This window comes from Oncorhynchus kisutch, linkage group LG18, assembly GCF_002021735.2.
Source record: "Oncorhynchus kisutch isolate 150728-3 linkage group LG18, Okis_V2, whole genome shotgun sequence".
Taxonomy (NCBI): Eukaryota; Metazoa; Chordata; class Actinopteri; order Salmoniformes; family Salmonidae; genus Oncorhynchus; species Oncorhynchus kisutch.
Window position 1 is genome coordinate 32,795,220 of NC_034191.2, and position 16,784 is coordinate 32,812,003.

General features: G+C 49.0%; 1 protein-coding gene across 2 annotated transcripts in view; it reads right to left on the bottom strand.

Moving 5' to 3' along the window:
* LOC109909703 (serine/threonine-protein kinase DCLK1-like) overlaps window positions 1-14,631 on the bottom strand; it is a 63,644-nt gene extending 49,013 nt beyond the window's left edge. For both annotated transcript variants that reach the window (XM_031795238.1, XM_031795237.1), the window contains exons 1-2: window positions 14,355-14,631; window positions 13,427-13,789 (exon numbers count right to left, since the gene is read on the bottom strand). In XM_031795238.1, the coding sequence (XP_031651098.1) occupies window positions 13,427-13,787 (361 nt within the window). In that variant the 5' untranslated portion in view covers window positions 13,788-13,789; window positions 14,355-14,631. The remainder of the gene's footprint in view (window positions 1-13,426; window positions 13,790-14,354) is intronic.
* Between the last annotated feature and the right edge of the window lie 2,153 nt (window positions 14,632-16,784).

Sequence of the window (16,784 nt, forward strand, 5' to 3'; positions counted from 1 at the left end):
CCCACCCATTAGGGTTAGCTCCTCAATACTGTCTCATCCCATCCCTATGGGTTAGCTCCTCAATACTGTCCCATCCCACCCATTAGGGTTAGCTCCTCAATACTGTCTCATCCCAACCCTATGGGTTAGCTCCTCAATACTGTCTCATCCCATCCCTATGGGTTAGCTCCTCAATACTGTCTCATCCCATCCCTATGGGTTAGCTCCTCAATACTGTCCCATCCCACCCCTATGGGTTAGCTCCTCAATACTGTCCCATCGCACCCCTATGGGTTAGCTCCTCAATACTGTCTCATCCCACCCATTAGGGTTAGCTCCTCAATACTGTCCCATCCCACCCCTTAGGGTTAGCTCCTCAATACTGTCCCATCCCAATGGGTTAGCTCCTCAATACTGTCCCATCCCACCCCTATGGGTTAGCTCAATACTGTGTCATCCCATCCCTTAGGGTTAGCTCCTCAATACTGTCTCATCCCACCCATTAGGTTTAGCTCCTCAATACTGTCTCATTCCACCCATTAGGGTTAGCTCCTCAAAACTGTCTCATCCCATCCCTATGGGTTAGCTCTTCAATACTGTCTCATCCCACCCATTAGGGGTAGCTCCTCAAAAATGTCTCATCCCATCCCTATGGGTTAGCTCCTCAATACTGTCCCATCCCACCCATTAGGGTAGCTCCTCAATACTGTCTCATCCCACCCATTAGGGTTAGCTCCTCAAAACTGTCTCATCCCATCCCTATGGGTTAGCTCCTCAATACTGTCTCATCCCACCCATTAGGGTTAGCTCCTCAAAACTGTCTCATCCCATCCCTATGGGTTAGCTCCTCAATACTGTCCCATCCCACCCATTAGGGTTAGCTCCTCAATACTGTCTCATCCCACCCCTATGGGTTAGCTCCTCAATACTGTCTCAACCCAACCCTATGGGTTAGCTCCTCAATACTGTCTCATCCCATCCCTATGGGTTAGCTCCGCAATACTGTCTCATCCCATCCCTATGGGTTAGCTCCTCAATACTGTCCCATCCCACCCCTATGGGTTAGCTCCTCAATACTGTCCCATCGCACCCCTATGGGTTAGCTCCTCAATACTGTCTCATCCCACCCATTAGGGTTAGCTCCTCAATACTGTCCCATCCCACCCCTTAGGGTTAGCTCCTCAATACTGTCCCATCCCTATGGGTTAGCTCCTCAATACTGTCCCATCCCACCCCTATGGGTTAGCTCCTCAATACTGTGTCATCCCATCCCTTAGGGTTAGCTCCTCAATACTGTATCATCCCACCCATTAGGGTTAGCTCCTCAAAACTGTCTCATCCCACCCCTAAGGGTTAGCTCCTCAATACTGTCCCATCCCATTCCTATGGGTTAGCTCCTCAATACTGTCTCATCCCACCCCTATGGGTTAGCTCCTCAATACTGTCTCATCCCACCCATTAGGTTTAGCTCCTCAATACTGTCTCATTCCACCCATTAGGGTTAGCTCCTCAATACTGTCTCATCCCCATCCCTATGGGTTAGCTCCTCAATACTGTCTCATCCCATCCCTTAGGGTTAGCTCCTCAATACTGTCTCATCCCATCCCTATGGGTTAGCTCCTCAATACTGTCCCATCCCACCCATTAGGGTTAGCTCCTCAATACTGTCTCATCCCATCTCTTAGGGTTAGCTCCTCAATACTGTCTCATCCCAACCATTAGGGTTAGCTCCTCAATACTGTCCCATCCCTATGGGTTAGCTCCTCAATACTGTCTCATCCCACCCCTTACGGTTAGCTCCTCAATACTGTCCCATCCCATTCCTATGGGTTAGCTCCTCAATACTGTCTCATCCCACCCCTATGGGTTAGCTCCTCAATACTGTCTCATCCCACCCATTAGGGTTAGCTCCTCAATACTGTCTCATTCCACCCATTAGGGTTAGCTCCTCAAAACTGTCCCATCCCACCCTTTAGGGTTAGCTCCTCAATACTGTCTCATCCCATCCCTTAGGGTTAGCTCCTCAATACTGTCTCATCCCATCCCTATGGGTTAGCTCCTCAATACTGTCTCATCCCCTCCCTATGGGTTAGCTCCTCAATACTGTCGCATCCCATCCCTATTGGTTAGCTCCTCAATACTGTCTCATCCCATCCCTATGGGTTAGCTCCTCAATACTGTCTCATCCCACCCATTAGGGTTAGCTCCTCAAAACTGTCTCATCCCACCCCTAAGGGTTAGCTCCTCAATACTGTCCCATCCCATTCCTATGGGTTACCTCCTCAATACTGTCCCATCCCATCCCTAAGGGTTAGCTCCTCAATACTGTCTCATCCCATCCCTATGGGTTAGCTCCTCAATACTGTCTTATCCCATCCCTATGGGTTAGCTCCTCAATACTGTCTCATCCCATCCCTATGGGTTAGCTCCTAAATACTGTCCCATCCCATCCATTAGGGTTAGCTCCTCAATACTGTCTCATCCCAACCCTATGGGTTAGCTCCTCAATACTGTCTCATCCCACCCCTTAGGGATAGCTCCTCAATTCTGTCTCATCCCACCCCTATGGGTTATCTCCTCAATACTGTCTCATCCCACCCATTAGGGTTAGCTCCTCAATACTGTCTCATCCCATCCCTATGGGTTAGCTCCTCAATACTGTCTCATCCCACCCATTAGGTTTAGCTCCTCAATACTGTCTCATCCCATCCCTATGGGTTAGCTCCTCAATACTGTCTCATCCCACCCCTATGGGTTAGCTCCTCAATACTGTCTCATCCCACCCATTAGGGTTAGCTCCTCAATACTGTCTCATCCCATCCCTATGGGTTAGCTCCTCAATACTGTCTCATCCCACCCCTTAGGGTTAGCTCCTCAATACTGTCTCATCCCACCCATATGGGTTAGCTCCTCAATACTGTCTCATCCCACCCCTATGGGTTAGCTCCTCAATACTGTCTCATCCCACCCATTAGGGTTAGCTCCTCAATACTGTCTCATCCCATCCCTATGGGTTAGCTCCTCAATACTGTCTCATCCCACCCATTAGGGTTAGCTCCTCAATACTGTCCCATCCCACCCCTATGGGTTAGCTCCTCAATACTGTCTCACACCCATCCCTTAGGGTTAGCTCCTCAATACAGTCTCATCCCACCCATTAGGGTTAGCTCCTCAAAACTGTCTCATCCCATCCCTATGGGTTAGCTCCTCAATACTGTCTCATCCCACCCATTAGGGTTAGCTCCTCAAAACTGTCTCATCCCATCCCTATGGGTTAGCTCCTCAATACTGTCCCATCCCACCCATTAGGGTTAGCTCCTCAATACTGTCTCATGCCACCCATTAGCGTTAGCTCCTCAAAACTGTCTCATCCCATCCCTATGGGTTAGCTCCTCAATACTGTCTCATCCCACCCATTAGGGTTAGCTCCTCAATACTGTCCCATCCCACCCATTAGGGTTAGCTCCTCAATACTGTCTCATCCCATCCCTTAGGGTTAGCTCCTCAATACTGTCTCATCCCATCCCTTAGGGTTAGCTCCTCAATACTGTCCCATCCCATCCCTATGGGTTAGCTCCTTAATACTGTCCCATCCCATCCCTATGGGTTAGCTCCTCAATACGGTCTCATCCCACCCCTATGGGTTAGCTCCTCAATACTGTCTCATCCCACCCATTAGGGTTAGCTCCTCAATACTGTCTCATCCCATCCCTATGGGTTAGCTCCTCAATACTGTCTCATCCCACCCATTAGGGTTAGCTCCTCAATACTGTCTCATCCCACCCATTAGGGTTAGCTCCTCAATACTGTCTCATCCCACCCATTAGGGTTAGCTCCTCAATACTGTCCCATCCCATCCCTATGGGTTAGCTCCTCAATACTGTCTCATCCCATCCCTATGGGTTAGCTCCTCAATACTGTCCCATCCCACCCCTATGGGTTAGCTCCTCAATACTGTCCCATCCCACCCCTATGGGTTAGCTCCTCAATACTGTCTCACACCCATCCCTTAGGGTTAGCTCCTCAATACAGTCTCATCCCACCCATTAGGGTTAGCTCCTCAAAACTGTCTCATCCCATCCCTATGGGTTAGCTCCTCAATACTGTCTCATCCCACCCATTAGGGTTAGCTCCTCAAAACTGTCTCATCCCATCCCTATGGGTTAGCTCCTCAATACTGTCCCATCCCACCCATTAGGGTTAGCTCCTCAATACTGTCTCATCCCACCCATTAGCGTTAGCTCCTCAAAACTGTCTCATCCCATCCCTATGGGTTAGCTCCTCAATACTGTCTAATCCCACCCATTAGGGTTAGCTCCTCAATACTGTCCCATCCCACCCATTAGGGTTAGCTCCTCAATACTGTCCAATCCCACCCCTATGGGTTAGCTCCTCAATACTGTCTCATCCCATCCCTATGGGTTAGCTCCTCAATACTGTCCCATCCCACCCATTAGGGTTAGCTCCTCAATACTGTCTCATCCCATCCCTTAGGGTTAGCTCCTCAATACTGTCTCATCCCACCCATTAGGGTTAGCTCCTCAAAACTGTCTCATCCCACCCCTAAGGGTTAGCTCCTCAATACTGTCCCATCCCATTCCTATGGGTTAGCTCCTCAATACTGTCTCATCCCACCCCTATGGGTTAGCTCCTCAATACTGTCTCATCCCACCCATTAGGGTTAGCTCCTCAATACTGTCTCATTCCACCCATTAGGGATAGCTCCTCAATACTGTCTCATCCCCATCCCTATGGGTTAGCTCCTCAATACTGTCTCATCCCATCCCTTAGTTAGCTCCTCAATACTGTCTCATCCCATCCCTATGGGTTAGCTCCTCAATACTGTCCCATCCCACCCATTAGGGTTAGCTCCTCAATACTGTCTCATCCCATCCCTTAGGGTTAGCTCCTCAATACTGTCTCATCCCACCCATTAGGGTTAGCTCCTCAATACTGTCCCATCCCACCCATTAGGGTTAGCTCCTCAATACTGTCTCATCCCATCCCTTAGGGTTAGCTCCTCAATACTGTCTCATCCCATCCCTTAGGGTTAGCTCCTCAATACTGTCCCATCCCATCCCTATGGGTTAGCTCCTCAATACTGTCTCATCCCATCCCTATGGGTTAGCTCCTCAATACTGTCCCATCCCACCCCTATGGGTTAGCTCCTCAATACTGTCTCATCCCATCCCTATGGGTTAGCTCCTCAATACTGTCCCATCCCACCCATTAGGGTTAGCTCCTCAATACTGTCTCATCCCATCCCTTAGGGTTAGCTCCTCAATACTGTCTCATCCCACCCATTAGGGTTAGCTCCTCAAAACTGTCTCATCCCACCCCTAAGGGTTAGCTCCTCAATACTGTCCCATCCCATTCCTATGGGTTAGCTCCTCAATACTGTCTCATCCCACCCCTATGGGTTAGCTCCTCAATACTGTCTCATCCCACCCATTAGGGTTAGCTCCTCAATACTGTCTCATTCCACCCATTAGGGTTAGCTCCTCAATACTGTCTCATCCCCATCCCTATGGGTTAGCTCCTCAATACTGTCCCATCCCACCCATTAGGGTTAGCTCCTCAATACTGTCTCATCCCATCCCTTAGGGTTAGCTCCTCAATACTGTCTCATCCCACCCATTAGGGTTAGCTCCTCAATACTGTCCCATCCCTATGGGTTAGCTCCTCAATACTGTCCCATCCCACCCATTAGGGTTAGCTCCTCAATACTGTCTCATCCCAACCCTATGGGTTAGCTCCTCAATACTGTCTCATCCCAACCCTATGGGTTAGCTCCTCAATACTGTCTCATCCCACCCCTATGGGTTAGCTCCTCAATACTGTCTCATCCCATCCCTATGGGTTAGCTCCTCAATACTGTCTCATCCCACCCCTTAGGGTTAGCTCCTAAATACTGTCCCATCCCACCCATTAGGGTTAGCTCCTCAATACTGTCTCATCCCAACCCTATGGGTTAGCTCCTCAATACTGTCTCATCCCATCCCTATGGGTTAGCTCCTCAATACTGTCCCATCCCACCCCATTAGGGTTAGCTCCTCAATACTGTCTCATCCCAACCCTATGGGTTAGCTCCTCAATACTGTCTCATCCCACCCCTATGGGTTAGCTCCTCAATACTGTCTCATCCCACCCATTAGGGTTAGCTCCTCAATACTGTCTCATCCCAGCCCTATGGGTTAGCTCCTCAATACTGTCTCATCCCACCCCTTAGGGTTAGCTCCTCAATACTGTCTCATCCCACCCCTATGGGTTAGCTCCTCAATACTGTCTCATCCCACCCCTATGGGTTAGCTCCTCAATACTGTCTCATCCCACCCATTAGGGTTAGCTCCTCAATACTGTCTCATCCCAGCCCTATGGGTTAGCTCCTCAATACTGTCTCATCCCATCCCTATGGGTTAGCTCATCAATACTGTCTCATCCCACCCATTAGGGTTAGCTCCTCAATACTGTCCCATCCCATCCCTATGGGTTAGCTCCTCAATACTGTCTCATCCCATCCCTATGGGTTAGCTCCTCAATACTGTCCTATCCCACCCCTATGGGTTAGCTCCTCAATACTGTCCCAGCCCACCCTTATGGGTTAGCTCCTCAATACTGTCTCATCCCATCCCTTAGGGTTAGCTCCTCAATACTGTCTCATCCCACCCATTAGGGTTAGCTCCTCAAAACTGTCTCATCCCATCCCTATGGGTTAGCTCTTCAATACTGTCTCATCCCACCCATTAGGGGTAGCTCCTCAAAAATGTCTCATCCCATCCCTATGGGTTAGCTCCTCAATACTGTCCCATCCCACCCATTAGGGTTAGCTCCTCAATACTGTCTCATCCCACCCATTAGGGTTAGCTCCTCAAAACTGTCTCATCCCATCCCTATGGGTTAGCTCCTCAATACTGTCTCATCCCACCCATTAGGGTTAGCTCCTCAAAACTGTCTCATCCCATCCCTATGGGTTAGCTCCTCAATACTGTCCCATCCCACCCATTAGGGTTAGCTCCTCAATACTGTCTCATCCCACCCCTATGGGTTAGCTCCTCAATACTGTCTCATCCCAACCCTATGGGTTAGCTCCTCAATACTGTCTCATCCCACCCATTAGGGTTAGCTCCTCAATACTGTCTCATTCCAGCCCTATGGGTTAGCTCCTCAATACTGTCTCATCCCACCCCTTAGGGTTAGCTCCTCAATACTGTCTCATCCCACCCCTTAGGGTTAGCTCCTCAATACTGTCTCATCCCACCCCTATGGGTTAGCTCCTCAATACTGTCTCATCCCACCCCTATGGGTTAGCTCCTCAATACTGTCTCATCCCACCCATTAGGGTTAGCTCCTCAATACTGTCTCATCCCAGCCCTATGGGTTAGCTCCTCAATACTGTCTCATCCCATCCCTATGGGTTAGCTCATCAATACTGTCTCATCCCACCCATTAGGGTTAGCTCCTCAATACTGTCCCAACCCATCCCTATGGGTTAGCTCCTCAATACTGTCTCATCCCATCCCTATGGGTTAGCTCCTCAATACTGTCCTATCCCACCCCTATGGGTTAGCTCCTCAATACTGTCCCAGCCCACCCTTATGGGTTAGCTCCTCAATACTGTCTCATCCCATCCCTTAGGGTTAGCTCCTCAATACTGTCTCATCCCACCCATTAGGGTTAGCTCCTCAAAACTGTCTCATCCCATCCCTATGGCTTAGCTCTTCAATACTGTCTCATCCCACCCATTAGGGGTAGCTCCTCAAAAATGTCTCATCCCATCCCTATGGGTTAGCTCCTCAATACTGTCCCATCCCACCCATTAGGGTTAGCTCCTCAATACTGTCTCATCCCACCCATTAGGGTTAGCTCCTCAAAACTGTCTCATCCCATCCCTATGGGTTAGCTCCTCAATACTGTCTCATCCCACCCATTAGGGTTAGCTCCTCAAAACTGTCTCATCCCATCCCTATGGGTTAGCTCCTCAATACTGTCCCATCCCACCCATTAGGGTTAGCTCCTCAATACTGTCTCATCCCACCCCTATGGGTTAGCTCCTCAATACTGTCTCATCCCAACCCTATGGGTTAGCTCCTCAATACTGTCTCATCCCATCCCTATGGGTTAGCTCCTCAATACTGTCTCATCCCATCCCTATGGGTTAGCTCCTCAATACTGTCCCATCCCACCCCTATGGGTTAGCTCCTCAATACTGTCCCATCGCACCCCTATGGGTTAGCTCCTCAATACTGTCTCATCCCACCCATTAGGGTTAGCTCCTCAATACTGTCTCATCCCATCCCTATGGGTTAGCTCCTCAATACTGTCTCATCCCATTCCTATGGGTTAGCTCCTCAATACTGTCCCATCCCACCCCTTAGGGTTAGCTCCTCAATACTGTCCCATCCCTATGGGTTAGCTCCTCAATACTGTCCCATCCCACCCCTATGGGTTAGCTCCTCAATACTGTCCCATCCCACTCCTATGGGTTAGCTCCTCAATACTGTCTCATCCCACCCCTTAGGGTTTGCTCCTCAATACTGTCTCATCCCATCCCTATGGGTTAGCTCCTCAATACTGTCTCATCCCATTCCTATGGGTTAGCTCCTCAATACTGTCCCATCCCACCCATTAGGGTTAGCTCCTCAATACTGTCTCATCCCATCCCTATGGGTTAGCTCCTCAATACTGTCTCATCCCACCCCTTAGGGTTAGCTCCTCAATACTGTCTCATCCCACCCATTAGGGTTAGCTCCTCAATACTGTCTCATCCCACCCCTTAGGGTTAGCTCCTCAATACTGTCTCATCCCATCCCTATGGGTTAGCTCCTCAATACTGTCTCATCCCATCCCTATGGGTTAGCTCCTCAATACTGTCTCATCCCATCCCTATGGGTTAGCTCCTCAATACTGTCTCATCCCATCCCTATGGGTTAGGTCCTCAATCCTGTCTCATCCCATCCCTTAGGGTTAGCTCCTCAATACTGTCTCATCCCACCCATTAGGGTTAGCTCCTCAATACTGTCTCATCCCATCCCTATGGGTTAGCTCCTCAATACTGTCCCATCCCACCCCTATGGGTTAGCTCCTCAATACTGTCTCATCCCATCCCTATGGGTTAGCTCCTCAATACTGTCTCATCCCATCCCTATGGGTTAGCTCCTCAATACTGTCTCATCCCATCCCTATGGGTTAGCTCCTCAATACTGTCTCATCCCATCCCTTAGGGTTAGCTCCTCAATACTGTCTCATCCCACCCCTTAGGGTTAGCTCCTCAATACTGTCTCATCCCATCCCTTAGGGTTAGCTCCTCAATACTGTCTCATCCCATCCCTATGGGTTAGCTCCTCAATACTGTCCCATCCCACTCCTATGGGTTAGCTCCTCAATACTGTCTCATCCCACCCCTATGGGTTAGCTCCTCAATACTGTCTCATCCCAACCCTATGGGTTAGCTCCTCAATACTGTCTCATCCCATCCCTATGGGTTAGCTCCTCAATACTGTCTCATCCCATCCCTATGGGTTAGCTCCTCAATACTGTCTCATCCCAACCCTATGGGTTAGCTCCTCAATACTGTCTCATCCCATCCCTATGGGTTAGCTCCTCAATACTGTCTCATCCCACCCATTAGGGTTAGCTCCTCAATACTGTCCCATCCCACCCCTTAGGGTTAGCTCCTCAATACTGTCCCATCCCTATGGGTTAGCTCCTCAATACTGTCCCATCCCACCCCTATGGGTTAGCTCCTCAATACTGTCTCATCCCACCCCTTAGGGTTAGCTCCTCAATACTGTCTCATCCCATCCCTTAGGGTTAGCTCCTCAATACTGTCTCATCCCATCCCTATGGGTTAGCTCCTCAATACTGTCCCATCCCACTCCTATGGGTTAGCTCCTCAATACTGTCTCATCCCACCCCTATGGGTTAGCTCCTCAATACTGTCTCATCCCAACCCTATGGGTTAGCTCCTCAATACTGTCTCATCCCATCCCTATGGGTTAGCTCCTCAATACTGTCTCATCCCATCCCTATGGGTTAGCTCCTCAATACTGTCCCATCCCACCCCTATGGGTTAGCTCCTCAATACTGTCCCATCGCACCCCTATGGGTTAGCTCCTCAATACTGTCTCATCCCACCCATTAGGGTTAGCTCCTCAATACTGTCCCATCCCACCCCTTAGGGTTAGCTCCTCAATACTGTCCCATCCCTATGGGTTAGCTCCTCAATACTGTCCCATCCCACCCCTATGGGTTAGCTCCTCAATACTGTCCCATCCCACTCCTATGGGTTAGCTCCTCAATACTGTCTCATCCCACCCCTTAGGGTTTGCTCCTCAATACTGTCTCATCCCATCCCTATGGGTTAGCTCCTCAATACTGTCTCATCCCATTCCTATGGGTTAGCTCCTCAATACTGTCCCATCCCACCCATTAGGGTTAGCTCCTCAATACTGTCTCATCCCATCCCTATGGGTTAGCTCCTCAATACTGTCTCATCCCACCCCTTAGGGTTAGCTCCTCAATACTGTCTCATCCCACCCATTAGGGTTAGCTCCTCAATACTGTCTCATCCCATCCCTATGGGTTAGCTCCTCAATACTGTCTCATCCCATCCCTATGGGTTAGCTCCTAGATACTGTCTCATCCCACCCCTTAGGGTTAGCTCCTCAATACTGTCTCATCCCATCCCTATGGGTTAGCTCCTCAATACTGTCTCATCCCATCCCTATGGGTTAGCTCCTCAATACTGTCTCATCCCATCCCTATGGGTTAGCTCCTCAATACTGTCTCATCCCATCCCTATGGGTTAGCTCCTCAATCCTGTCTCATCCCATCCCTTAGGGTTAGCTCCTCAATACTGTCTCATCCCACCCATTAGGGTTAGCTCCTCAATACTGTCTCATCCCATCCCTATGGGTTAGCTCCTCAATACTGTCCCATCCCACCCCTATGGGTTAGCTCCTCAATACTGTCTCATCCCATCCCTATGGGTTAGCTCCTCAATACTGTCTCATCCCATCCCTATGGGTTAGCTCCTCAATACTGTCTCATCCCATCCCTATGGGTTAGCTCCTCAATACTGTCTCATCCCATCCCTTAGGGTTAGCTCCTCAATACTGTCTCATCCCACCCCTTAGGGTTAGCTCCTCAATACTGTCTCATCCCATCCCTATGGGTTAGCTCCTCAATACTGTCTCATCCCATCCCTATGGGTTAGCTCCTCAATACTGTCTCATCCCATCCCTATGGGTTAGCTCCTCAATACTGTCTCATCCCATCCCTATGGGTTAGCTCCTCAATACTGTCTCATCCCATCCCTATGGGTTAGCTCCTCAATACTGTCCCATCCCACCCCTATGGGTTAGCTCCTCAATCCTGTCTCATCCCATCCCTTAGGGTTAGCTCCTCAATACTGTCTCATCCCACCCATTAGGGTTAGCTCCTCAATACTGTCCCATCCCACCCCTTAGGGTTAGCTCCTCAATACTGTCCCATCCCTATGGGTTAGCTCCTCAATACTGTCCCATCCCACCCCTATGGGTTAGCTCCTCAATACTGTCCCATCCCACTCCTATGGGTTAGCTCCTCAATACTGTCTCATCCCACCCCTTAGGGTTTGCTCCTCAATACTGTCTCATCCCATCCCTATGGGTTAGCTCCTCAATACTGTCTCATCCCATTCCTATGGGTTAGCTCCTCAATACTGTCCCATCCCACCCATTAGGGTTAGCTCCTCAATACTGTCTCATCCCATCCCTATGGGTTAGCTCCTCAATACTGTCTCATCCCACCCCTTAGGGTTAGCTCCTCAATACTGTCTCATCCCACCCATTAGGGTTAGCTCCTCAATACTGTCTCATCCCATCCCTATGGGTTAGCTCCTCAATACTGTCTCATCCCATCCCTATGGGTTAGCTCCTAGATACTGTCTCATCCCACCCCTTAGGGTTAGCTCCTCAATACTGTCTCATCCCATCCCTATGGGTTAGCTCCTCAATACTGTCTCATCCCATCCCTATGGGTTAGCTCCTCAATACTGTCTCATCCCATCCCTATGGGTTAGCTCCTCAATACTGTCTCATCCCATCCCTATGGGTTAGCTCCTCAATCCTGTCTCATCCCATCCCTTAGGGTTAGCTCCTCAATACTGTCTCATCCCACCCATTAGGGTTAGCTCCTCAATACTGTCTCATCCCATCCCTATGGGTTAGCTCCTCAATACTGTCCCATCCCACCCCTATGGGTTAGCTCCTCAATACTGTCTCATCCCATCCCTATGGGTTAGCTCCTCAATACTGTCTCATCCCATCCCTATGGGTTAGCTCCTCAATACTGTCTCATCCCATCCCTATGGGTTAGCTCCTCAATACTGTCTCATCCCATCCCTTAGGGTTAGCTCCTCAATACTGTCTCATCCCACCCCTTAGGGTTAGCTCCTCAATACTGTCTCATCCCATCCCTATGGGTTAGCTCCTCAATACTGTCTCATCCCATCCCTATGGGTTAGCTCCTCAATACTGTCTCATCCCATCCCTATGGGTTAGCTCCTCAATACTGTCTCATCCCATCCCTATGGGTTAGCTCCTCAATACTGTCTCATCCCATCCCTATGGGTTAGCTCCTCAATACTGTCTCATCCCATCCCTATGGGTTAGCTCCTCAATCCTGTCTCATCCCATCCCTTAGGGTTAGCTCCTCAATACTGTCTCATCCCACCCATTAGGGTTAGCTCCTCAATACTGTCTCATCCCATCCCTATGGGTTAGCTCCTCAATACTGTCCCATCCCACCCCTATGGGTTAGCTCCTCAATACTGTCTCATCCCATCCCTATGGGTTAGCTCCTCAATACTGTCTCATCCCATCCCTATGGGTTAGCTCCTCAATACTGTCTCATCCCATCCCTATGGGTTAGCTCCTCAATACTGTCTCATCCCATCCCTTAGGGTTAGCTCCTCAATACTGTCTCATCCCACCCCTTAGGGTTAGCTCCTCAATACTGTCTCATCCCATCCCTTAGGGTTAGCTCCTCAATACTGTCTCATCCCATCCCTATGGGTTAGCTCCTCAATACTGTCTCATCCCATCCCTATGGGTTAGCTCCTCAATACTGTCTCATCCCATCCCTATGGGTTAGCTCCTGAATACTGTCTCATCCCATCCCTATGGGTTAGCTCCTCAATACTGTCTCATCCCATCCCTATGGGTTAGCTCCTCAATACTGTCCCATCCCACCCCTTAGGGTTAGCTCCTCAATACTGTCTCATCCCACCCATTAGGGTTAGCTCCTCAATACTGTCTCATCCCATCCCTATGGGTTAGCTCCTCAATACGGTCTCATCCCACCCATTAGGGTTAGCTCCTCAATACTGTCCCATCCCATCCCTTAGGGTTAGCTCCTCAATACTGTCTCATCCCACCCCTTGGGGTATGGTTAAGGGTTAGCTTACCTTCCTCCAGCTGTTCCATGCCCAATATCTTCTTGGTCCCGTCAATAGAGTAGATGGTCCGGACCCCCTGGGGCAAGTTCACATTATCTGACAGGGAGCGGGTCAGATCGGCTAACAGGGCGTCTATAGACCGAAACCTGTCCTGGGAAATAGCGTAGACAATCCCTTTGAAGTAGCGGTCTCCGTTGCGGTAAAAACGGACCTTCTTGGCCTTCTTCTCCGAGGCCAGGGACTGCAGTGTCCGGGTCCTGTACAGACTACAGTGGGCACTGTGAGTGGGGCTCGGCAGCCCGTTGTTCCTGGAGCCTCTGCGGGTGTTTCTCTGGGCTTTCTCCCGCTCGTCAAAGTGCTCCAGCTCCATTACTGTAATGGTGTTACACAGAAAGAGCCAAATCAGGGAGGGGAACATTATGGACGAGAAAATTTAAACCTCAAGCATATTTTCCTTTGAAGAATAAACAAGCCATTCTTTAGTTTTAGTTGAATGCCAAATAGGCCTACTGGGGAGAGTAGAGTCCATTCAGTGGTGCTGAATGGACAGCGCCGCAGGTGCGGTTCTGCTAGCTACCAGCTAGCTAGTCTGACAGGTAGGCTATAGCGGTGGCAGTAGTCCGAATGAACTCCCCGGTGACAGCGTGACAGCGCTGCTGGCTAGCCAGATAGAATTCTGCTGTTTGTGGGCAGTTTGTCACATACTGAAAATGTGCTATTTCTGAGGGACATAAAATCTGATTGTAGGCTATAGCACGCTCGCACATGTCATGCTCTCTAGTTTCGTCCCCCACCCAATTGCAATGTGATTCTAATCAAATGTAATGTTTGTTTTGATCTTATTAATTTCTGACAATATAACTCAAGCTATTGTTAAATGACACGGAAGAACACATTATGGCATCTTAAAATATGTTTTGGGCAAAGAATTGCTTACCTTTAATTGAAGTCTGATGCAGTCAACCGCGTCAATTTGTTAGCAATTGCATATAGCAGCTCTCCAATAGACTGTGTCAGTGCATATATGTGTAGTATAATGGCCCGAGCGACAGAAGAAGCATCCGTCCCTTTGTTGCCCTGTGATTGAGCAAGTGTACGCTGCAAGAGCTGCAGCTGGTGTCTTAAGCAGTGATTTCCAGATGGCCGTCCCTCATTGACATGCAGGCCTTCCGAGGGAAGCACCAAGCATCTCACCTCGCGAATGCTCCCTCCTCTCTCATCTTCTCTCCTCCCCTCTAGATGCGCTGAAACAAGGGGCGTGGTGCAGGCGGTCATTACACTGCTAGCCCCTCAGTGCACTAACGGCACTGACAGACACGAGGATTTTCAGCAACATTCTTGTTGATAACGCAGATAGATAGATACAGGTTAATGTGGCAAAATCCCTTTTCTCTTGACAATGCAGGGTAGGTTAGAGTTATAGACCCCCTCCACCCATAATCAGTGGAGTATTCCAAATGTAATGGCAGCCTATTCCCTATATAGTGCACTACTTTTGACCAGGGCATAAGGGTCTGGACAAAAGTAGTGCAGTAGGGAATAGGTTCCATTTGGTAAGCAGACATGGGCGTCTGTATGCTGGTGCTGAGGCGGATGTCTAGCAGTGTCTGAATTCGTGTACCATACTGCATGCACAAACACAGGGCAACCAAACCCAAACCTGTCTAACAGTCTAATAATGATAAAGCTGTACACACACAGAGAGAGCGAGAGAGGGGAGAGACAGAGAGAGAGAGAGAGAGAGAGAGTGAGAGAGAGAGAGAGAGAGAGAGAGAGAGAGAGAGAGAGAGAGAGAGAGAGAGAGAGAGAGAGAGAGAGAATGAACAGAGCTGATTGTCAGATCATTAACAACACCCTCAGGTTATGTACAGTACCCGTATTGATGATTGGGCAGACAGATGGAAAATACAGTTGTGACCTGATTGGTTGTCTAACTCAGGGGTAATGGTATAGGGAGACAGAGAGCTGTAATGTTGTCTAACTCAGGGGTAATGGTATAGGGAGACAGAGAGCTGTAATGTTGTCTAACTCAGGGGTAATGGTATAGGGAGACAGAGAGCTGTAATGTTGTCTAACTCAGGGGTAATGGTATAGGGAGACAGAGAGCTGTAATGTTGTCTAACTCAGGAGGTAGTGGTATAGGGAGACAGTGAGATGTAATGTTGTCTAACTCAGAAGGTAGTGGTATAGGGAGACAGTGAGCTGTAATGTTGTCTAACTCAGGAGGTAGTGGTATAGGGAGACAGAGAGCTGTAATGTTGTCTAACTCAGGGGTAATGGTATAGGGAGACAGAGAGCTATAATGTTGTCTAACTCAGGGGTAATGGTATAGGGAGACAGAGAGCTATAATGTTGTCTAACTCAGGGGTAATGGTATAGGGAGACAGAGAGCTGTAATGTTGTCTAACTCAGAAGGTAGTGGTATAGGGAGACAGAGAGCTGTAATGTTGTCTAACTCAGGGGTAATGGTATAGGGAGACAGAGAGCTATAATGTTGTCTAACTCAGGGGTAATGGTATAGGGAGACAGAGAGCTATAATGTTGTCTAACTCAGGGGTAATGGTATAGGGAGACAGAGAGCTGTAATGTTGTCTAACTCAGGGGTAATGGTATAGGGAGACAGAGAGCTGTAATGTTGTCTAACTCAGGGGTAATGGTATAGGGAGACAGAGAGCTGTAATGTTGTCTAACTCAGGGGTAATGGTATAGGGAGACAGAGAGCTGTAATGTTGTCTAACTCAGAAGGTAGTGGTATAGGGAGACAGTGAGCTGTAATGTTGTCTAACTCAGGGGTAATGGTATAGGGAGACAGTGAGCTGTAATGTTGTCTAACTCAGAAGGTAATGGTATAGGGAGACAGAGAGCTATAATGTTGTCTAACTCAGGGGTAATGGTATAGGGAGACAGAGAGCTATAATGTTGTCTAACTCAGGATGTAGTGGTATAGGGAGACAGAGAGATGTAATGATGTCTAACTCAGGAGGTAGTGGTATAGGGAGACAGAGAGCTGTAATGTTGTCTAACTCAGGGGTAATGGTATAGGGAGACAGAGAGCTGTAATGTTGTCTAACTGAGGTAGTGGTATAGGGAGACAGAGAGCTGTAATGTTGTCTAACTCAGGAGGTAGTGGTATAGGGATACAGAGAGCTGTAATGTTGTCTAACTCAGGGGTAATGGTATAGGGAGACAGAGAGCTGTAATGTTGTCTCACTGAGGAGGTAATGGTATAGGGAGACAGAGAGCTGAAATGTTGTCTAACTCAGGAGGTAGTGGTATAGGGAGACAGAGAGTTGTAATGTTGTCTAACTCAGGAGGTAATGGTATAGGGAGACAGAGAGCTGTAATGTTGTCTAACTCAGGAGGTAGT